Source organism: Aedes albopictus, unplaced genomic scaffold (assembly GCF_035046485.1).
Source record: "Aedes albopictus strain Foshan unplaced genomic scaffold, AalbF5 HiC_scaffold_642, whole genome shotgun sequence".
In the NCBI taxonomy this organism is placed as follows: Eukaryota; Metazoa; Arthropoda; class Insecta; order Diptera; family Culicidae; genus Aedes; species Aedes albopictus.
Genome location: NW_026917468.1, coordinates 1 through 25000, shown reverse-complemented (window position 1 = coordinate 25000; position 25000 = coordinate 1). Strand labels below are relative to the sequence as shown.

At 36.6% G+C, this 25000-nt stretch overlaps 1 protein-coding gene across 2 annotated transcripts; it reads right to left on the bottom strand.

Moving 5' to 3' along the window:
• Positions 1-6: 6 nt before the first annotated feature.
• On the bottom strand, positions 7-24983 carry LOC109622934 (uncharacterized). 2 transcript variants are annotated; one of them, XM_062843921.1, is made up of 2 exons: positions 3381-24983; positions 7-3308 (listed from the first exon to the last, which is right to left on the bottom strand). In XM_062843921.1, the coding sequence occupies exon 2, from the start codon at positions 1191-1193 to the stop codon at positions 39-41; it is 1155 nt and encodes a 384-aa protein (XP_062699905.1). In that variant the 5' UTR covers positions 1194-3308; positions 3381-24983; the 3' UTR covers positions 7-38. The 2 variants fall into 2 exon arrangements, with proteins under 2 accessions (XP_062699905.1, XP_062699904.1); XM_062843920.1 differs by having other exon boundaries at positions 7-9334; positions 9427-24983.
• Between the last annotated feature and the right edge of the window lie 17 nt (positions 24984-25000).

Sequence of the window (25000 nt, the reverse complement as noted above, 5' to 3'; positions counted from 1 at the left end):
ATTCGCGGAGGAATTCCTATAAAGAATTCCCGGTGGGATTATTTTGGGGAATTTCCGGAGGAATTCTTTTGGGGAATTCCCGGAGGAATTCCTTTGTGGAATTCCCGGAGGATTTCCTTTGGGGAATTTTTGGAGGAATCCCTGAGGGATTTCCTGTAGGAATTTAAGGGAGATTTCCCTGGGAGAATTTCCGGAGGAATCCCTGGGGAAATTTCCGTAGGAGTCCCTAGGGTAATTCTTGGATGAATAAATGGAGGTATTTCAGAGGGAAGTCCCAGAGGAATCCTTGAGAGAATTCCCGGAAAAATCTCTGGGGGTATTCCTGGAGAAATCTCTGGAGGAATTGCCGGAGGAATCCCATGAGGATTTCCTAGAAGAAATCTGGAAGGAATTTCTGGAGGAATCCCTGAAGAAAGCCCTAGATTCCCTGAAGATATATAATCCCTGGAGGAATCCCTGAAGTTAGTTATGGAGAAATTTCTATAACAGGAAGATTTCCTTGAGAAATCTCTGGAGAAATCTGTAGAAATCCCAGAAAAAATTCCTAGAGAAATCGCTGGAAGAATTTCTGGAGGACCCTGGAGGAATGTATTGAAATTTCCCTGGAGGAACCATTGGAGACATCCATAGAGGAGTTCTTGGAGGTATCTTTCAAGGAATTCCAGGCATTTCCCTGGGAAAATTCCCGGAGGAATCCTTGGGGAAATTCCCGGAGATTTCCCTGGGGGAATTCCCGGAGGAATCCCTGGGCTAATTTCCGGAGGAGTCCCTAGGGAAATTCTTGGATGAATCCCTGGAGGTATTTCAGAGGGCAGTCCCAGAGGAATCTCTGGGAGAATTCCCGGAAAAATCTCTGGGGGTATTCCTGGAGAAATCTCTGGAGGAATTCCCGGAGGAATATCTGGAAGAATTTCAAGAGGAATTCCGCGAGGATTTCCTAGAAGAGATCTGGAAGGAATTTCTGGAGGAATCCCTGAAGAATGCCCTAGATTCCCTGAAGATAAATAACCCCTGGAGAAATCCCTGAAGTTAGTTATGTATGAATTTCTATCAAAGGAGGATTTCCTTGAGAAATCCCTGGAGAAAGCCCTGTAGAAATCCCAGAAATAATTCCTAGAGAAATCGCTGGTAGAATATCTGAAGAACACTGGAGGAATGTATTGAAATTTCCCTGGAGGAACCATTGGAGACATCCATAGAGGAGTTCTTGGAGGTATCTTTCAAGGAATTCCATGAGGAATACCTAGAGGCATTTCTAGAGGAATCAATGGCGGATTTCCTGGAAAAATTTCCGGAGGAATCCCTGGGGGAATTCGCGGATGAATCCCTGGGAAAATTCCCGGAGGAATCCCTGGGGGAATTCCCGGAGGAATCCCTAAGGGAATTGTCGGAGGAGTTCCTGAGAGAATTCCCGAAGGAGTCCCATAAGAATCCCTGAAGGAAGTCCTGTAGAAACCCTGGTGGAATATCTGGAGGTTCCAGGAGGAATCCATTGAGATTTTCCTGGACGAACCCCTGGAGAAATCCATAGAGGAGTTTTTGGAGATATATTTCAAGGAATTCCTAGGGAATTTCAAGAGGAATACAGGAACCAATTGAGAATTTCATGGAGAAATCCCTGGAAAATTTCCTGGATGAATCCCTGGGGGAATTTCCGGAGAAATCCCTGGGAGAGTTCCCTGAGGAATCCCTGGGGAAATTCCCGGAGAAATCTTTGAGGGAATTTCCTGAGGAATTCTTGGGGTATTCCCTTGGTGAGTCCTTGAAAAGAACTCTGTATTCCCTGGGGATTATTTCTAAATCCCTGACGAATTGCTGAATCGCCATTATAAAAAGCACTACACTATTACGAATACCTCGCACGTCGCGCTGGAAAAAATATGATGGCTTTTAGCATATCATTTGGCTGCAAATGTAGACACCCAAAAGACCAGAATCGATTCTAAACGTGCCCATCAACTCAGTTTCTTTTTTGGTATGCGTAATAGCCTTGTTGGAACAAATCATAACGATATCACGGCTTAATTTCCGAAGGAACTGCTGGAGCAACTTCTGGCGGAATTCCTGAAGGAACTTCCGGAGTTGGAGAAACTTTCGGAGGAATTCCTAGAATTTCTTAGAAGAACTTCCGGAGGAATTCTTACAGGAACTTCTGGAGGAGTTCTTGGAGGAACTTCTGGAGGAATTCCTGGAGTAACTTCCGAAATAATTCCTAGTGTAACTTCTGGAGGCATTCCTAGAGCAACCTTCAAACTTTAAGCCACTTGACATGAACTTTTGTACACAACTAGATACCGTACGTTGCTCATCGTGCACGAAAAATAAAGTCATTGTCATAAAATCGTTTGAGCTACAGCATTAAGTTCCCAAAAAGAGCCCCCCTCCCCAAATGGTCCCAGATCCCGCTGAAGCACTGTATATTGGTTATTCTTGGAGGCCTTAGAAATGTTCTGTCAAAATCTCTCTAGCTTTTCATAGGCAACACTGAAGTTTCTTAAAACCTGGGATAATTTATTCAAAAAAATATATTTAAAAAAATTGCAACATCCCTTACAGACTTACAGACCAAAGTTAATTGTTGTATTCATGAAAAGAATATAAGCAAAGACAGGAACGTTTATTAGCGGTGTTGTAATATGCAGAACGGAATATTAGGTATGACCGTGACAAGTGCCCTTTTTAACATTGATATAACCAAAACGTTTAGCTGTGCGATTGAAAAAAACATACGCATAAGTATAATGATTATTGCTCAACTAATAGAAGCACTGCATTCGCTACCTTTCATCGTCCTCCTCGGAATTCTCCTAGGCTAGTTCCAGGTCCTGCTGTTTGCGATCGCGAAACTCTTCGGTACTTTCGAGCTATATGTTAAGTAAGTCGACTTGTGCGAATATTACATTGCCTTGTTGTTCTGGTTGTGCAAATCCAGACGGAAGCTGATTCGCTAAGGGAACGAAGGACAGCTGCGGCTCCCAGGTTGAGATTTTCAAAATTATTCCTCAGCGATTCTCAGTCTTGATTGCAAGACGCTCTCCAAATCGCCATTCAGCTCGACGTCTCTGCAGTGGTAGAAGTAGCTATCAAATCCAATGACCTCCTGTATTGCCATAAAGCCATCAAGGAAACATTTGGTTGCCTTCATCAGCTCATTCTTCCCATCAACCTCCGGGAGTGGATTCTTGGTTAAGGCATTTCCGGTGCTAGCATTCCTTCCGGGTATTCCCATGATTCCTCGTGTTTCGCCTCAGCCGGGAAAGCTGCGCTGCCCGTGAACAAAGCTCCGCCTCGAGCTCCGCTTTCTCCAACTGTTTGCAAGCGATAGGAACACAGGATGAATAACGGTTTCTCGTTGACGACCGCCTTATCAATATATTTACCTTACGTGTAAGCAAATCTCTGTCAGTAGTTCGTCGTCCTTTTTAGCTGCTTCCACAATCCTCATCCTCTCCATTTTCTCGTCCTGGATGGCCGGGGCGAGCATGGCAGCTTGGGTAACCAGTTTCGGACGTGTTCGGTTCACGGATTTGGGTTAATTTAACAAAATTTCCACAAAATTCTTCGGACTGTGACCACTTTATTGTTGTGCGATCTGTTTTTTTTTTTTTTTTGTGCAAAAATGGTAAATAAAGGGCACGTTCACAAAATGTATTATTTACGAATTGAGGACAAAACAAAAACTTTGACGGAAGTGTTTTTTATTGCCTTCTTTTTGTGTTCGCATTCGCATACGCACACTATGTTATTTGGCTGCGTGCTAGTACGTTACCGTCGGTTTTGGTGCTTACGAAGCGAGGTATCAAATTTAATCCGGGATTTAAATAAATCTGGATCAAATCTCGTATCAACTGCGTTGGTGCTTATGACCATAAGTGTACTGGAAAGGCTATATGTTCACTCCAAAAATGACTTTTTGATAGAAAGCCCGGAGGGTCGAGTCACATATACCAGTCGACTCAGCTCGACGAATTGAGGTGATGTCTGTGTGTGTGTATGTGTGTGTGTGTGTGTGTATGTGTGAGTGTATGTGTGTGTACAAAAAACTCACATCACTTTTTGGCAGTAAACCTCAACCGATTTTAATGACCGACGGTTCATTCGACGCGGCATATAGTCCCATTGTTTCCTATTGAAAATGGTTCGGATCGTTCCAGCCGTTCCGGAGTTATGGCAGGTGTTCCGGATCGGTACCTCTGGGAGGGACCAGACATGAAAATGCAACAAACCCATGCATGCGATATATCAAACCACGGCATTTTCGATCATCTGATACCGTCAAGGCGCCATTCACCGTGGGGGCTCCATTCACCGTGTGCCTTCGAATATTTTTTCATTATTTCCATATTATGATTGAATGATATGACAATTTCCCTTCAATTTCACCAATACAACACTAATGTATTGTTACCATGTCAAAACGCTCATTATAAACATTTAAAAGTATCATTTTGACACTAAAGTGTGTTTACATGAAGCGGGTTTCTGCTCGTTCACTGCATTCATAGTGAAAAAACAAAAACTGCGCTAAGGTAATTTAAGCGATAAACTAAATGTAGTAACGTTTTTTTCCACCAAGAAGCAATTAAATTCACATATCAGGTATGTATTTTGCATTACCGAAGTAAGTTTAACAAGAAAGTACGATTACTCGTACTTTTTAATTGAAACAAAAAGGCACGGTAAATGGGTACCCTAAAAATCAATGGTCTCCATTCACCGTGCCCCATATTGTCCCATATATCTAGAAAAAATCGAAAATTTGAACATTCGTTTTTCTAATATAATCTGGCAAGTTATTACTTGAAATGAATTTAAACGAAGAAAATTCCCTTGGCTGGGTTGTTTTGATCATTTTTAAACAAAGAAGAATAAAATTTCTCATACACGGTGAATGGGTCCCTACCACCACGGTGAATGGTGACCTACCACGGGATTAGGCGACCCTACTACCCTTTACTAATTGTACTATATCACCAAATTTTGTGAAAAATTTTCTACTTCTGTGGATATTGCTTTAATTTTAAACTATAATGAAGGCAATTAAAAGCGGCACCAACAATGTTTATATGACTGGTGTCAAAGGACAGCCCTTATTTGCCCCGAATCCTCTTAAATCCACGATGAATGGTGCCTTGACGGTTAATAGAAAGCAGGAAAATAGTCTCAGACCATATCTGTACCGGTAGTGTTCCGGAACCGGTTCCGGATGTCCCGCCGGAAGTGGCCAAATATAAAAGAGAACCAAACCCATGCATGCGATACATCAAACCACGGCATTTTCGATAATCTGATGAACGGTAAGCAGGAAAATAGTCTCAGACCATATCAGAACCGGTGGTGTTCCAGAACCGGTTCCGGATGCCTCGCCGGAAGTTGCCAAATATAAAAGAGAACTAAACCAATGCACGTGACACATCAAACAGCGGCATTTTCGGTAACCTGATGAACAGCTAGCAGGAAAATAGTATCAGATCATATCTGAACCGGTAGTGTTCCGGAACCGGTTCCGGATGTCCCACCGGAAGTGGCCAAATATAAAAGAGAACCAAACCCATGCATGCGACACATCAAACCATGGCATTTTCGATAACCTGATGATCGGTAAGCAGGAAAATAGTCTCAAACCATATCTGAACCGGTAGTGTTCCGGAATCGATTCCAGATGTCCCACCGGAAGTGGCCATACACAAAAGAGAACCATACCCTTGCATGCGATACATCAAACCACAGCATTTTCGATAATCTGATGAACGGTAAGCAGGAAAATAGTCTCAGACCATATCAGAACCGGTAGTGCTCCGGAACCGGTTCCGGATATCCCGCCGGAAGTGGTCAAATATAAAAGAGAACCAAACCCATGCATGCGACTGCGGCATTTTTGATAACGTGATGAACGGTTAGCAGGAAGCAGTATCAGATCATATATGAACTGGTAGTGTTCCGGAACTGGTTCTGGGTGCTCCGCCGGAAGTGACCACATATTAAATTGAACATAACTCATTCATGCGACACAACAAACAGCGGCATTTTCGATAACCTGATGAACGGTTAGCAGGAAAACACTATCAGTCCATATCTGAACCGGTAGTGTTCCGGAACCGGTTCCGGGGGGTCCCGATGGGTGAATGCAAACTTTTTAATGAGTGATGTGTACGCATATGGTCAAATCTCAACCGTTACATAGTAATTAACTTTAGATGTTTTTGACTTTGCTTGTCTCAAACTGGCTATAACTTGAAAATGGTCATACTTATCGCAGCTTTTTAACCCTCATTCGAAAGTTTATTTATTTTCTATCAAAAAAAGATCTTTTAATCTAATGGTTTAGTTAAATATTTTAGTTTTCTACAGAATTTAAGCTCGAAAATATCGTTTTGCCTTTCTCGTGCACCGAAGTGTACTGAAAGGCTATATGTTCACTGCCATATATGGCGTCTTAAAATTCAAGATGGCGGCAAAAACTTCAAGACGGCAGCTGTTTAATGGAGGTTTACGCTCTAAAACCATTCAATATGGATGTATCTGATATGGGGAAGAAGTCTGGAGTCCAAAAATAGCGGCCAGAATTTCCAAGCTGCTGGACATAAAACTTAAATGGCGGCTCAATATTCAAGATTGTGGCTGTTGTTTAAGAGTTCAAGGCTCAAAAATCTAAAACCAGATATATGATATGATCTCTGATGCCATGAAATGGATTTCTGTTAAACGTATGAAAGTACGATATTCATCAACATGTCACTTGAGTTGTGTTGAAATGTGTTTTCGAAGGCACGAGAAAGACACCATCACCGCTAGGTGGATTAATTAGGGTTTTTTTTTTGTTTAAAGAGACTTTACCCAAAAGGGCAACTCACATTTTTTTCAATCCTAATCGAAACCAAAGGTGCAACGATGTTTCTTCATGGAAAATTCAAGAGGAAATATCATTCGCAATTAAAAAGCGATAATTTCAAAGTAATATGTACATTCAATTCAACCGTGAATATTGGTACTGAAGCAGCATAGAACTAATGCGCCTAGAAAATGGTGAATATTATCATCATACAATAATTATTTTTCAAACATGTTCACAAATTCTTCAACATAGCGCCATCAATAATTGGTGAGAATCGAAAGTAAGCAAGATGGCCAGTTTTGTCATAACTTCTCTCTAGATGCCAACAGGTCATAATTTCTGAAAAAGTGTTTGAAATAAAATCATAATTGTGGGGCCAAGAATCAAAGGGGTGTAAGTGACCATTTTGACGATTTTGAGCTGAACATATCAAAAAATTCTTCAGGTTCAAGCTTTCAGAAACTTTTTTAAGATTATTTTTACAATGATTATAAAAATAACAATAAATCGTTGAAAAAAGGGTCTATTATGAAACTCCATACATTTTGTATGGGATGTAAAATTGATGAAAAACTTTAAAACCTCATTTACGGGAAAGTTGGTTTCTGTTACCGTAAGCTGGGGTAACATTGATCAAAACTTTCGATTTTTCTTGATTAACTCCCTTGTTAAGGCAAACGTTACACGTTTTATATTTTTAAAACAAGTACGGACTCTCTCTGTATGTGTTAAGCTGTTTGATAAAGTATTGTGAAACTTTCAAGCATTTTAAATAGGCTTTTTAATCTAATTCTTGATTATGTTGATTTGGGGTAACATTGATCACCTAAGTTAACAATGTTCGTTTGTGACGAACGAAAATACCCTTACTTACTAAATTCGGGGTCGCTGATTTTGAATATATAGTCAAAATTCTTACAAGTTATGTACTTTTTGAGTTATTTTAGGATTAAAAACCTCCAAACCGCGAATAACGCCTAAAGGTAGGCAATTACTTAAGTAATTGATAGCCTACTTTCAATAAATAGTATATTTTATTGAAAAAGATCATTTTCATAAAAGTTCCGTTCATGAAATCAAACTCTAGGATATGATATTTAAGTGATACAGTGATTTTGAACCTCATTTTGTATCTAGTATTCATGCCATACATGAATGTTTGACAATGTATCTCATTGCGCTACGAAACACAGTTATTGATAAATCGATTTATTTCAATGTTTATGAAATTCAATTTTCATGAATTACATGTCATTTAATAGCTAAATAAAAGCAGATTATGATATACCATTCGATAGCAGAAACTGATTCAATGTAAAATGCTTGTTTGAACAATTCATGAGGTCAGTCAAGCCGATCAATGTTACCCCGCTGATCAATGGTACCCCGGATTACGGTACTTACACTTCATTTCTTCTGACCCCCTCAAATTCTTAAATAAACCCCTAGAGGAATTTCCGAAAAAATATCCAAATCTTTGTGAAAATAAAACTTCCTGGAATTGCAGCTTCCAAAGAAATATTTGGAGAAATTCCTGAAATCTTTGGAGAAATTCCTAGTAGAATTTTTTGACAAAAGCTTGGAAGAATTTGGGAAGAAATCCCAAAGAAAAACTCCTGGAAGAAATTCTGACAATATTTCTGAAGTAATTCCTTCACAAATGAAAGAATTCAATCATGTATTTATGTAGCAATCCTTGGATGAAATTCCTAAATATTTAATACTTTAAGGAATCTCAGGCGGAAAAAAAGTTTGCAAAGAAATTCATTGACAGGGATCAAAATGTAGGATACTTAGAAAAAATCTTGTTTAAATCATTCTCAGAAATCCTGCGGCAATCTTATTTCTGTAAATTTACCGGAAATTGTTTGAGAATACTTAGAAATCCCTAAAGAAATTAATCCATCTACAGGTAATCTGCAGATTTTCCTAGAATATTTAAGAAGAATTCTTGCAAAACTCATGAAAGGAATTTAAGAATAAATGTCCCTTCCGCGATAATGACAGAAACAAATAGTGGGGGCGTACCGGTATAGTGGGCGCTGAAACTTAGAAATCTTGGGTAACCAGCTCTGATTTTACCATGACAACACTGAATAAAGCTTATCAGCTAAATGTTTTTAAAAGTCGTGGAAAAAAATAGAATCCTCTTCTTCATGTGACCCATCTTAAACGATTCCCTCACCTCCTTTCCCCTACGTATTCCTACCTTGCCTTGCTGTAATTGAACAGACTAAAATAAGCAAAAAGGTGCGCATCACCTGGGCAATCTGTATCTGCACAACACCTTCGGAAGTTTGTTCCGTCTTCGTCTAACCGTATGTTTGTAACGGCAATGAACTCCAACGTAAAAGCTAGCCTGGATTCATCAATCACGGCAGGATTCAATCGACGTCAGATTCTTCATCAGGCGGGTGGTTTCTAACAAACGTTTGATCTCCATTAGCGGCCAAAGGCAAACTCCCAGCTCGGCCAGTTGGCATATTCTTCTTCGCTGTTCTACAAAAAAAAAAACAAAAACAAAAACATTGGCTAACCTACATATATTCACACCATACTGACTTAAATCATAATCCTAGGTAGATACAAACCTGATAGGTTGGAGCTCCAGCAAGAACCATTTCCCTGCGGACGACGAAGGTTGTTGACCGGCGTTTCGGATCGCACTATTTTTATTTCCTTCTCAATTTTTTTCGTTTCAAGTTGCCGATTGCTGATCAGTGTTGCCACATTATTTTCGGTTTTCATCTGTGATTTTGGTCAAAAAAATCTTTATGCAATTCAGTATCATAATTTACATTTTATATAACTCATTTTGGTATCATAATGGCCATTTTTTCCGAACTGGCTCATTATGCAACTGAAATGAGTTGCATAATAAAAAATAGTTGTATAATGTTCATAATGCAACTCATTTGAGTTGCATAATGTTTATAATGCAACTCAAATGAGTTGCATTATGAACATTATACAACTATTTTTTATTATGCAACTCATTTCAGTTGCATAATGAGCCAGTTCGGAAAAAATGGCCATTATGATACCAAAATGAGTTATATAAAATGTAAATTATGATACTGAATTGCATAAAGATTTTTTTGACCAAAATCATTTGAGTTGCATTATGAACATTATGCAACTCAAATGGGTTGCATTATGAAAAAGTCATTGCATAAAATTTTGTATGGAACTCGATAAATGTACGACTCGTGCTGAAAAAAATAACTTTTTGCAACTCGTTACATAAATAAACTATTTTCATCTGCAGGAAATTTCAGAAAATCTTAGTAAAAATCTGTGATAGGTTAATGTCTCCAAAATCGAATATTTTTGAACAATTTGTTAAAAAAAAAACGGAAAAAAATGTTCTTAGAATAACGTCGACCAAAACACTCCCAGGTTGCATCTGAAGATCATCAGAAACCACAAGAACGTCGAAAACAATGCGCCTGAGGCTTAGCCTCGACCATCCAACCAGAAGATTTAATTTCTATTATTTAAATTTGAGTACCTGAAAATTATAATAATGCTTTTTTTCACGAAAGTCATTGTCGTAGTTTTCAAAATCTTAAAAATCTTTTTTATTGCAAAATTCTTTGATCACAGATATCTGTAGGCAAAAATGGGAGAAAATCTGTGTAATTCTAGGTAAATCTGTGTATGTGGCATCACTGCTGCTGATTCCAAACCTTGCTTGTTCTTTGTTTTCTGTTCGTTTGACAGATACGAAAGTAAACATGACTCCATGTATATTCGATGGCATGTATAGGAAAAGGAAGAGCAACCAGTATAGAGGCATAAGTTTTCGGTCGAAAAAATGTATGGAGATTTGAATATTTTTTCAAATATTTCAAATATTTCAAAATTTTTGCAAAAAATAATTAGTAACGCTGCTGGCTACTATTATTACCTACAAGCTGTACCAAATATTTTTTTCTGATAAAACGTGTATTGAGTCAAAAAATCATTTTTTGTAATTTTTTTTCATATATATAAAAGGCAAAAAACTCCTGCTCAGTAGCGCCATCTGTTGCAATTTTCAGCAAAGCTGATAGTCCATTGTTTTGCGGTCTTCGAAGGAAAGTTTCATAAATGATTTTTCTACAAGAAGCGTTGCTCGATTTGAACCAAGGAGACAAGGGGCGACCTCTGGGATTTTTTATCTGAAAGTGTAACTTTTCCCCGGGGGAGCGACACTAGGAGACAAGGGGCGACCTCTGGGATTTTTTATCTGAAAGTGTAACTTTTCCCCGGGGGGAGTGACACTAGTTTTGCCAAGCCTACTTGCCGACATTGCTGCCGACCTTCAGGGTTAGTATTCGCCTAGTCTTGCGGGCACCGTCAGACAGCTCTTCACCTGACGGCTGTCTCACCCGCTTCTGCGAGTGCTAATCAAAAACAGTTACATCCACCACATCTTTTGTGCTTCTTGCGAAAGCGAAGGCCTCCACCTGGGTAGACTTCATAACCTTTTCTTTCACTGGTTCTGCAGTTTTAACGAGTCTCTCGTGATCTTGCTTGGCATCGTCCATCGACTCCATCGGCCGATTCAAGGTCCTTGCTTATATTGGACTTTGTGGATGCAAAATCGATGATCTCGCTTAGCTGCTACTAAGCCACTTCTAATGCAGACAGCCCATAACTTTTTTGGTTGATAGTCCCCATTATCCACGCTTCGACCACATAAATCGAAGCTCCTATGCTTGAGCTGTGTGTGCAGCTTCTTGATCCAGACTTCTCACTTCTCCTTAAGGAAGACCTAGCCAACCCACATCTTACGAAAAGGTTAGCCTCGCCACTACCACTACCACCTGTTTGATTAACGGGATAAGGGACGAAATACTGTGAGAAGTTCCCAGGTATTTACCCCCAGGTTCCGTTAACGATCGAGCATCTTTTTCAGCCCCTCGATCACTCATTCCTCGACACGGGTCGATTAACACCTTGAATTGGGGTAAGTAGTCCTATAATTAGCAGGAGCACGCGACTGCCTCGCAAGAAGAGGTGGAATTTTGTCAGACCCCGGGACTGTAATCCCTGCTAACCAGATTTGAAATCTGAAAATTGAACGCTAGCCACATCATACGGCTATCTAAAGAACTCTAATCGCGTTGTATCTTAATACATATTTGGATCATATAACTGTAAATTCACGGGTGGAGGTGATATTAGTTTAATCCATATAAGAGATAAAAGTAGCGAAACAGTATTTGAAAAATGTTCCTGGAACAAACAATATTCAAATTTGATATTTGAAGATCAAGCTAATAGTTCACTGCTATTGGTTAGATATCATAAGAGCTAAATATGATATGAGGATGATGTTCAAGGAGTAAAATTGAAATATTATTTTTGAATCTTTTATCCCTGAGGCTTTCCACGAAGCAGCACGAAAAAAATCCATTTTTTTAAATTTTGCATTTTTTATTTGCATAAAATTTTGCACAGCTGTTCTAATCAATATAAATAACTATTTTTTCATATTAAAACTTTTTATTGAGTCTCGACTAACTTTCAAATAGGGCCTATGAAAAAATGGAACACATGCAAATGAAAAATCATCTCTCTGAAACTGCTTGTTTGATCGGAAAACTGTCTTCGGCAAAGTTGTAGATTAATAAATGGTGGCTCTCAGAAAAATACACATTGAAAAATTTATTTAGTTTTTGTTCTAAAAAAACTGAATTTTGTTACTAAAAATTAAATATCTCAAAAAGTTATTTTTTTACCTTCGTGATATTTTGTGAGAATAAAGTTCATTCTGTTAGCTACCATCTGTAGAAATTTCATAATGGTAAAAAAATGTACAAAAAAGTTATGGCACTTTGAACATTTTCGGTTGTGTGATTTTTAGAGTGTATGACGAATTCACGCAAACTCGCCGTAGGGGTTTGGCAAAACTGTCTCAGAATCCGATGGAATTTCTTAGCTTTAAAGACGTATTTTAAAGCAAGATTGCATACGTTGTTTTTTTTATTTACCTAGACTAATATTTGAAAAGGTCTAAAGTATTTGACCGTTTTTTACTAACTTAAAAATGACATTACCTTCAAAAAAGTTATGTATGGGTGACTTTTAGATACAGGTATACCTCGACTTAGTGGACATTTCAATTTTTGAAATGTCTATAAAATCGAATTTTACATAAAATCGAAGCAAAATTTTTTATTTTATTTTAATTTAAATTTTATACCAAAATGTACCAAAACATATAAAAACTGCATGAAAATTGAGTTTTCGATGAAAGGCTCGGAGTTTTTGGCCTATATTAGTAATTCTCGCTTAATAACGAATAAACCACTATCTTGCTATTTTTTTATGATCGAAATCTTTTGTCCAAAACCATGTATGGTTGATTGAAAAGCCAATATTTTGTGCAATGGACATACACAATAACGCTATTTGCATAAATGTCCCAAAAAATAAAAAAAAACGGGAGTTCATTCAGGGATTCTTTTGAAAATATCTCTGAGGATTTATTTACCCTGGAATTTGTTTACGAATTGCTTCATAAATTCCTCCAGGGATTCCTCAAGGGATTCCTTCGGAAATTTAGAGATTCGTGACAAGCACTTGATAGAGCATGGTTACTGGTTGTGCTGTATTTGCCGAACGATCTTTCTGTATGAGTAGTGTAGGCTTGTACCGCTATCTCCTCGGTCTCGGTCGCCTTTTGTTGCAATTCTGAGGTGTTAAATAAAGTTAAGTGAACTCAGAATTTTCAACTCTAATTACGACGGTCTCCGAATGAAACTTGCCACATTAAACCATCATGTTACACTTTACACAAGTTCCTCCTTCTTCTTGGCGTAACGTCCTCACTGGGACAAAGCCTGCTTCTCAGCTTAGTGTTCAATGAGCACCTCCACAGTTTTTAACTGAGAGCTTCCTCTGCCAGTGACCATTTTGCATGTGTATATCGTGTGGCAGGCACGAAGATACTCTTTGCCCAAGGAAGTCAGGGAAGTCAGTCGAAAAGATCCTGGACCGACCGGGAATCGAACCCGTCACCCTCAGCATGGTCATGCTGAATACCCGCGTGCGTTTACCGCCTCGGCTATATGGGCCCCTGGAGTTTACACAAGTTATTTCAGAGATTTTTTTGAGAAATTGGCCCAAGAATTATTTCAGAAATTCTTCTAGTTGTTCATTCATAAATTTCTCTAGGCATTTATTTGGAGATTTCTTTAGAAAATCTACCAAAAATATCTTGTAAAATATCTTTCTGTATTTGTTTGCTGAAATTTGTCCGAGTGTTCGGCCAAAAAATCCTTTACGGATTCTTTCAAAAAATCTTCCATTGATTCATTTGGAAATTTTCTTCAGAGATTTGTTTAGAAATTCTTTCTGTTCTATGAAGTTCACAAAGAATTCATTCCAAGCATTTCAATGATTTTCTTCTGAAATTCCTCCCCATTTTTTCAAAAAATTTTTTTTTTAATTTGAGTAGAAATTCCTCTGATGATTCCTACAAAAATGCATTCAGAGATTCCATTAGAAATATCTTTGGACATTTATTCAAATTACTCCACAGATTCCTTTAATAAAACATTCAGCTATGCCTTCATAAACTATTTTTCAGAAAATGTTTCAAAAAATATAAACTGGGGTTACTTTGGAAACTCTTCCAAGTATTTCATCAAAAATTCTCACAACAATTTCCAATTTCTATAGAAATTCCTCTCCAGTGATTTCTCCAGATGTTTCAGAAAGAGTTGTGTATAAATTTTTGTTGATACTCCTCCAGGGATTTCTTCAGAAAATCCTTCGGAAATTTCTTAAAGCATTCTCTCAAACGGTTCTCCGAGAATTTATTTCAAAACTTTCTCCAGGGTTGGCTTTAGAAGTTGCTTCAAGGTTTTTTTTTTTTGAATCTGAATTTCTGTCAGAGAAACTTCCTGGGATTTCTCTAGAATATTCTCCAGGGACTCTTTAAAAAATATGAGATCCATTAGGGAATTTTCTGCAGGGATTCCTGTAGAAATTACCCTGAGGGTTTCTTCAGAAAATCTTCCATGGATTTTATTACAATTTCGACTAATAATTTCTTCAAAAATATCTCCAGATTTTCTTCCAGATTTTTTTTTATAACTTTCTCCTTAAACTTCCACAGATTTTTCGATAATTCTTTCATAGACCCTAGTTGAAATCCATCCTAGGACTCATTTAAAAAATCTTTCACGAGTTCCTGAAAAAATAGATTTACTTCACAAGTTCATCCAGGAAATCCGAAAGAAATTCAGTCTCACAAAAAACTTCTAGGGATTCTGGAATGTCATATAGAAACTTCTCTAAGAACTCCTTAAGAAAGTCTTACACGGGTGGCTTCCATAAATGTCGCATGGGTTCTAAAAATCTTGCATAGATTGTTCTAGAAATTCATCTACAAATTTCTTTGAAAGAGATTCCTTTAGATTTTTTTCGAAGCATTCATCTAGAAAACCTTCCATGAAGTTTCTCAAAAGTATTCCATGAACTTTTTTTAAAATATGATTCAAATTTTGAGATTCTGTTTCTTAATGTATCAGAATCAGAAAATCAAAACTTCTTCAAAATTATCTCAGAAGTTTTCAAAAAAAACTGTCTCCAATGATTGCTTTTGAAATTCTACAAGATATTATGAAGGAAAATCCCAAAATTTATGCACATGCCTTTAGATATTGCTTCAAGACATTTTTCTTCCAGAAATTGCTCCAAGGATTTCTTAAGTTAAAAAGTCTTAGGAAATCCTCCAAGGATTGCTTCAGAAATTTTTCTACAGATTTTGCCGACTGCTATAGAGGATTGCTATGAAAAGGCTGGAAGACATTTATACAGAGATTCCTGCAGAAATTGACACAGAGATTTCCTCAGAAATTCCACCGGTTATTCCTCTATATATTTTATTACAAATATCTTCAGGATTTCCTCCAAGCGCTCCTCTAAGAATTCCTCTATGAGTTTCTCAAAGACTTCATTGAAACTTTGTTTAATTTTTTTTTGGGTTTCCTCCAGGTTTTTTTTTAATATTTCGAGAGGTTTTGTTAGTTATTCCAGCAGTAGTGTCAAGGTATTCCTTCCGGAACTTCTTCAGAAAATCCATCTATGAAATTAAAAAATAATCCTTTTTTTCAGAAATGCTTTAAGGAGTTTATTTAGAATTTTCTTCAGATTTTTTCAGTGATACTTTTGGAGATATCTTTAGATACTTGTTCAATATTACTAGAACTACTTCAGAAATTTCGGCAAGGATTTCTTCAAAAGTTGGTCCATGTATTCTTTAAGAAGTTGTTCCAGCAGCTCACGAATTGCTCAAGTGGCTCCTTCAAAGACTCCTCCAGGAATTCATCCTTGGGAATGTGCACGTGAAGGGACGCTGAAATCGGGAAACCTTGACTAACTAGATCTGATTCTACCATGAGAGCACTAGAAATAATTTATCACAAATCTTGTCAGTAATCATCCGAAGCATTACAATGACCTTTTTAGTGAATTTGCTATACATTTTGGAATTCAATCAGCAAATCTACCAAAAATATCAGGTATTTAATACAATTCTCGGTGAGGAAGTCATAAGAATCGTTGAAAAAAGTTTGTTGGAAAACTTTGAGAGAAGATTTGGTGAATCAGTTTGCATGCATCCGTCAAAAATGTTCTCATTGCTAAGGGATCTATAAAAAAATATTGCCAGAAAATCACTCCATATACTCCGCTCATCGCAATCATCTAAAAAGCCAGGGATATTTATAAAAAAAATGAAGTCAGAAAGGGAAGTATGAGATTACAGTAAATATATAGAACTAAGTATGTCATGAGGTATGTATTGGCGCTAATATGGGTACTCTACAAAACAATTTATTGATATGAAGTGCTCCGCGTGTTAAAGGCTGAAGACCCCTGGTTTATAAGTCATCATGTAATAAATTGCAAGTTTTAAACTGATTGAATAGTTTAAAAAAAATACCATTAGAAATGTACATAAGATCGAGGTAAAATGTACATAAAATCGAAGTACATAAAATCGAGGGTCTATATAATCGAGGGTCCACTAAATCGAGGTATACCTGTAATCATGTGAACTTTCATAACATTGAAAAATGTCAATACGCTTTAAAAGTAAAAAAAATGCAAATAAGAAAAATTATTTCAATTTGCAAAACATGACATTTTTGTAATTATTGAAAATTTTGCCATATATCGCAAGACGCGCACTTTTGAAGAAAAGCATTTCTGAGGTACCGTGATTTCGGGTGAAACTGATCAGTGGGGTGAAATTGATCGACGTGAGAGTCATGTTCATTTGCTAAAAATATTGCTTTAAACTTAAAACAATTTGTAGAAAATGACCATCATCCGGCTAAAGGATTAGTGAATGATGAGTTACATGTTTTACAGTCAATTAGTCACATATTTCTGTATTAAATTCAATATTTTCCGTAATTGCGTGTTTGGCGAACCTCAAATACCCTTTCAAACTTTTGTTACCGTGGCTGTATCGCACATGTAATGAATATTCGAATGGATGCTTTTAGCTGCCAAGTATTTGCTAAACACGATTTCATAATCAAAAATTTCATAAATATTCAAATTTATACATAAAATTGCACTTTTCGGAAGTAATCACTTTTTCAGTATGAAAAGTGCATACTTTAAGGCGTTTTCATGAAATTTATTAAATTTAAAACTTGAATAATTAAAAATTGAGAAAACTCGTTAAACTTTTGCGCAGCATTTCGCATTCTGGGGCTGTTAATTCAGGTGGAAAACATATTTTTGGCACATGCAAAGGTATTTCATTTACTGATCAATTTCATCCCGAAAGCAAAATTATTGATTTTTTATTTTAAATGATATTTACCTATTGCAATAAAATGATTTGTAGTAAAAGTTTCAATCTCGTTGACTGATGAGAATCGTGGTCGTACTTGTTTATTGCTTTGAGTTTGACTTTCTTTGGGTGATCGACTGTACGTTGGATGATATCTTTAATTGGCAATTCAGTCTAATTTGGTCAATCAAAAAGAACTATATGTTTTCTTAACCCGACGTTTCGGTCCTTATTGGACCTTTTTCAAGGATTCTGTAATGTTTGAGTTTGACCATATCGCTGCATTCGAAATCACGGTAGCATTAGTAGAACATTTTTGACAACTCCTCCCCTCTTAAAGTATATTCTCCTATACCCAATAGAAGGCTCCTAGCAATATCATAAACTTCCTCTAAAATGCTACGTCTTTAATGGACGGTTTCTAACAACAAATACTTCATGTCATCATTTTGCGTGTTTCTCTTCGGTAGAAAACAAAAGATTTTATCCAGGGCGTTTTTTACAGATATTAAATTAAACATAGCTCCATATGTTTAAATCACAAGTCTATCTAATGCAAAGTATTTATTTTATTCTCTTATGAATAAGAAAAATTTTAAGTTGAAATTCGACTTCTGGTTGATGTTCTGAATTTCTGTGTAACAAATCTGGTGTTTTGGTTCAAAAGAGAATCCGAAATTGTATTCTTTGTATTGGATAGATTTATAATTGAAACATGTAAAGCTATGTTCAATATCAATATGTGAAAATCCACGTATAAAAATACCCAAAAATTGGTTTGACTCAAAAAAAAAACATTTTGTGTTGGGTTAGATTTAGATAATAGCAATTTAATTACTTTGATCCATTTTGAATTCTATTCTTATTGGTTGGTGTGGGGTTTGGTTCTCCGAAATAGGATTAATTTAATTTCGCAAATGGGCATGTATTCCAAATTGACTTCAATTTATTTTTTAACTTTTTTTTAGCGTGATCGTTTTTTCAATATTTCAATTTTTTACTTGAAAGTTTACACAAATTCCTTAAAGTCACACATACCACACTTTTTTGCAGGTCATGTTATTTTTAAGTTATATTGGTATAAATAAAATAGTCAAAAACTTAAGCCCTTTTCAGATATTAGTGTAGATAAATTTAAAAAAAAAAAAAACGACAAAGTATGCAACGTTGCTTTAAAGTACATAGTCTTCATAACTACACAATTCCATTGAAATCTGAGAGGGTGCTGCCAACCCCAAAATCTAGTTTGCGGGAAATTCGTCATGCACTCTAAAAAAAACACGCAACCAAAAATGTTCAAAGTGCCGTAACTTTTTTGTACATTTTTTTACCACTATAAAAATTTTACAGATGATAGCTTACAGAATGAACTTTATTCTCACAAAAAAACACGAAGGTAAAAAAATAACTTTTTGAGATATTTAATTTTTAGTAACAAAATTCAGTTTTTTTAGAAGAAAAACTAAATAAATATTTCAATATGTATTTTTCTGAGAGCCGCCATATATTATTCTACAACTTTGCTGAAGACACCTTTCCGATCGAACAAGCCGTTTCCGTGTTATAATTTTTTATTTGCTTGTGTTCCATTTTTTCATAGGCCCTATTTGAAAGTTAGTCGAGACAAAATATGAACTTTTGATATGAAAAAATGGTTTCTCACATGAAAAGGAATAGTATACAAAAATATCAAGTAAATTAAAAACATCGATTAAAATGGATTCGTGCTGGTCCGTGGAAAGCCTCCCCTTTCACTGAATCAAAATTCAACCATCGCGCAATAATAATGACAATGTCACAACCTGTATTTGTTGCGATAATCGACCCAATGCGACATAAGTTTGCCCCAACTTAAGAAGAATAGGATAAACACCGTACACCACGAGTTAAGAGATTTTTAAGCTTTGGATAGCGATTTTCGAACGGTTACTTCTAGTCGGAAAACACTGCAACTCTGCTGAAGAGCTATCATTAAGCAGACTCGACTTTGGATTAGTAATAATTGATTAATCACGAGTTGAAAAGTATGCAAATTTTCGAGATCTCATGTTCATTGATCTCCACATCACTTCTATGATTTGAATACCCTGTCAAGTTGATATCGTGACCCTTTAGTTAAAATTTTACGTTTGTGGCGCCCGAGCCTTCCAAATAAACGAATAAGATAAAATAAGTATACGTCTAAATTTCTACAAACTACCACTTTGTAGTGGTTTAATAATTACAATCAATCTTCTATACCATAAAACGCCTAACACTTTGTAGTGGTTTAATAATTACAATCAATCTTCTATACCATAAAACGCCTAAAAGTAGGCAATATTTAGCAATTTCTTATAGAACATCGACTGCTTTGAGGATGGACCAGCACAATTGTGCTGATCTTAATTTGACCGCAAAAAGTGCATAGGTGGACAACATAGCCGAAGTAAAAAAGCTTTATTCTGGAAAACGTTAATTTTATAAGAGAAAAATTGAGATAATCAGTCTTTTATGGTCCCACCCGAAGGGGATATAAAAATGCTATTATTGGGATCTTTTACACAACTTTGGTTGTTTATAGATTTTCTTAAGAGTTTGTACGCAATCCATTTACAAACGTTGGACTGATATCGGTTGAATATCACAGCACAGAGAGCACTAGCTTGATTTTTCATAAAAATTTTTGGGAAACGAAACACACTTAGTATTTTTTATGTACTCATGCCAACTCTTGCCATTTTTATGCATTCTTTGTAATGTTACTGCGGTTTTTGCACACGCAAGTTATTGCAGCTCGTTTGTTCGAGAGAAAAAAACAGCACTATACACAGCAAAATATGTCAACCTGGGTATATCGGCCTTCCAAGGAAAATGTTCATGCAAGTTAAATAGTGTCCGTTACAGCTAAAAGTGTATACAACGATCTTAATACTAAGTACGTAAGTGGAAAGGATTTGTTATCAAACGATTCAATAATGGGCTTAAATAGTATATTTTTTCTTTATTTCTATAATAATAAATTTGTGTCGAGATTCATGCTACTAATAGCTAAACAATATATTATCAATTGGAATGTGAAAACTGTAAAAAATCTTAGAGAGATTCACTAATGTTCAACATAGGAACGTTGAATTTTAGAACATAATATGATTTATGTGTATTTATTTCTATGAGTATGGAAGTCGTGCACAACCCATGGTATCTATGGCAGTTCTAAAGCCTACACGTGTGTCATCTTTTTATGAAGTCAATCCTCAAAGTCTTTGTTTTCCATTTTTGTGTGGCGGTTCTATCTGCTTTGCAAGTTCTGCTACTACATCTTTGAAAATGGGAGGATCTAGATTGCCTCCTAGCATGTATATTACCCACCAGTCGCCCAAATCCGTTTTCTGTCCTATGGCTTCGGCTGCTTCACGAGGAACCAATCTGTTGATTGTGTTGAGCAAACGTATACGAAATGACGGCATAAATATGATCATTGCTCTGAAATTAAAGTACATTCTATATTATTCAAATATTTTCTAAATTATAAAATAAAATCACAATGTGCTACACTCAAATTATTCGACTGATAGATTCTAAGTGCGCTAAGCGCATAAACTGCCGGCGAGAGAGAGAATCGCTCGTTTATGTGCCAGTGATAAAATCTATAAGTAAGACACATGATTTTTATTATTACTAAAATATATTCCAAGTGCAACAGTATAACAAGTAACCTTTCGCACATAAAATTTAAAAGGAAGCAAACAGATAAGAAACCATAATGGCGCGCTCAGGAGACGAATGTTTTGCACGAACGCGTGCTGTCGGACTCAATTGACCGGCCGAAATAATGGATATACTCAAGGGTAAGTACATAATATCGTTCTTTAAAATATGTTTGGTGCTCACAATGAGTGAATTCCTATTGCAGCATCAGGATCGATCGCTTCACTAACGGTAAAAAGTGGCGAACTTTGCAGCCGAAATAGTTAAGCTCCGTCATGCCAACACCAGCATCCGGTGGTTCCCCAAAGTGCTGAAGGAACGGTGGAGTCCGCGACGGGATCACTTAACCCTCTTCGTGTGCAGTAGCTTAAATATCTGGTATTATTCATGGAATAAAGTAAGCTCGGTTGCAAATTATTATAATACTATCTGACCCGACGTGGCTAGCCACGTTAGCTAGAAAAAGATTGTTTTTAAAATTTCAGTTACACTTCTTCCAATGAAACTGTTTTCGAGAACATTCCTGAATCTCTCTCCAGAATGCTTCTCTCTTGAACGTTTAGTAATCTCCAGGAAGTTCTCAAAATTCAATGAATTCTGATTTTCCAGAACTTTTCTGAAGGCCCATTTGACTTTTTTTTTGAACGTTGACAAACTCCCCGAACATAATCAGCATTAAATAATTTGTTCCAGAAAATTTTCAGAAGGTTAGTTTTCTTGTTCTTTCTGAAACATTCAGTAACTTCTGGATAGTACCTGGGAAGTTTAATGTTCCAGAATATTCTAGAGATTTTTTCTGTTTTCATTTGGAATGTTCAGGAGCAGAAGGTCTTTGTCTTGTTTTTGTACAGTAACTTTTCGAAAGTTCTAAGATTTTTTAATATCTAAAACATTTTCGTAGACTATTGTTCTTCCTTCTGAAACATTCAGTAATCTCTAGAAAGGTCTCGAAATTTAATGAATTTTGGTGTTCCAAAACATTTGAGAAGGCCCTTTACTTCTTTCTTGGACTTTCATTAACTTCCAGAAAGTGCTTGAAATTAAGAATGAAAAATGTACAGAACATTCCAGAAGGTTCTTCTCTTTTCTCTGATTGAAACGTTCAGTAACGCACAGAAAGTTTGAGGAAGTGTGATATCCAGAATGTCTCAGATGATTGTTTTACTTCTGTATCTTTCAGGAGGTTTCTGGAAATTTTATGGATTTTTATGTTCCAGAACATTCTAGAAGGTTCTTTTTTGGTTCCTTGCTCGTTCCCTAACGTCCATAACCTTTTCCCAATATAATAAAGTTTCATGCTCTCTAGAACATTCTAGAAGGCTCTTTTCTATAACGTTTAACAACTTTGAAGTGGTTATTAGAAGCCGAAGTTCTCAGATAAAAACTGAGCTCATAGACACTAAGCTGAGAAGCAGGGTTTGTCCCAGTTGGGACGCTACGCCAAAAAAAAAGGTGTTTCATAATGCTGCAGAAGGTTCTTCTTCTTTTTCTTTCTGAAGCGTCCAGAAACTTCAAGGGGATTCTCGAAAATTTAAGAAGTTCTTAGAATTTTTAGAATATTAATGTTCCTGAACATTCCAGAAGGTTCTTCTTATTATTCCTAGAAAGTCAAAAAACATTCAGAATGTTCTCGTACCTTTTAGAAATTTGATACAACTATGGTGAAACATTTCAACGAAACATTTCTAAGCGTTACGGACAGATAGACAGACAACGCTGGGATTTTATATATATACTAGCTGACCCGACGTGGCTAGCCACGTTTTCACCATCCCGAGAATTATGACGATGGCTTAAAAATGTTGGTATGCATTTTTTTGCTTTTCTACAACTTTATTCAGAAACCATGTTTATTTCTCTGAAGTATTCTAAAATTTCCTTCTTCTTAATCTCTTTGCAATGTAAGGCTCCGAATTCTAAACAGAAAGTTTTCAAATATGCTGAGGTGATACACAAATTATGTCACGTGAATATCGACCATTTTCAACCCCCCCTCCCCCCTATGTCAGAATTTTTGTATGAGACTTCAAAAATTTGTGTATGGGTCGTCACGTTATGACAAACCACCCCCCCCCTCCCCTCTAAAAGTGTGACGTAATTTGTGCATGGCCCCTTATTTGTGAAAAATACTTAAATATGTATGTTATTCGTTTGATTGATACGATGAATGTTCGAGAATGTTCATGAATCTTCGATTTCATCTCCTGATTCTCACAGTAATGTTCCTAATTGTTTAGAATTAGAAACAGAAAGCTTCTAAACATTCTATTATTCATCGGAAATTCACGGACGAACATTTTTAGTATATCCTGCATCAGAGAATGTTCTAGAATATTCCAAAAACATGCGTATCTTTATACTCTTAGGGCTGAAAGTCTGATTGATTGATTTGTCTTTATTAGAGAGACTTTCAGCCCGGCTGAAAGTCTCTTTAATAAAGACAAATCAATCAATCAAATTTATATTCTTCTCCTTCCTCTCCTCATACTTCTTCGCCCAGGAGAGATTCAGAAATTTCTCTAAACAAAAATTTACGAACATTTAATTTATTATGGAAAGTTTTTAAATTAGCCTCTCCTCCTCTTCTTGGCGTAACGTCCTCACTGGGACAAAGCCTGCTTCTCAGCTTAGTGTTCTATGAGCACTTACACAGTTATTAACTCAGAGCTTCCTCTGCCAATGACCATTTTGCATGTGTATATCGTGTGGCAGGCACGAAGATACTCTATGCCCAAGGAAGTCAAGGAAATTTCCTTTACGAAAAGATCCTGGACCGACCGGGAATCGAACCCGTCACCCTCAGCATGGTCATGCTGAATACCCGTGCGTTTACCGCCTCGGCTATATGGGCCTCTCCTTCCTTCGAAATATGTCCTAGAATATATTCATTCCCTTGTTTTAGTTCCGGAAAACTTCTTCCAATAATGAAAAAAAAAAGCATATTGATTCCTCCATAGAATATTCTAGGATGTTCCAGAAACTTATTTTTTTTTTTCTTGGTGAAGTGGTGGATACCAAGCCGAGAATTTTCATTATATTGGTTGATTTTCGACCGTCTTGATAATTTATGGGATTTTTTGGCGCTATATCGGTCTTCGGGTTTCTTTAAAAACAACCGGTTAGGTTAAAAGCCGACGTTTCGAATGTTTATTCATTCATCCTCAGGGCAAACTACAAATTTCACATTTAGTCACTTATTAACATATAACATACAGATTATACAAATTACTTACACCAAACAGTTATTTCTATGTCAAGTGGTTTTTGAACATTGATTTTGGAACGGCTGACAAAATTACACTGCAATATTTAAACAAAAATTCGGACATAGTGACTAAATTCATTTGAATGGGTCTAACATTTAACGTAGCACAAACTTACACAGCTTTCACCCGCGCACATCCAAACGGTTATGAATCAAAATGTTTCAAATGAGAGATATCAAAACCCATATGGAACGGACAAGGAGAGATAACAGAGAACATAAAACATAGAGAGTGAGATATTATCTATTATCGCCCTTCGTCCGCGATTGAGTGCAGGAAACCCGAATAAACTACATTCAAATTGCTCGTGTCGGTTCTGAAATTTACCGTTGTGTTGTCACAAAAGATGTGACACATTTCGAGTATTTGAAGCGCATGTAGCCGGTTGTCCTGTTCTACGAT

What these genes read in the sequence shown, in the direction of transcription:
- LOC109622934 (XM_062843921.1), bottom strand. Translation starts at nt 1,193, where the DNA reads ATGTCTCCAATGGTTCCTCCAGGGAAATTTCAATACATTCCTCCAGTG.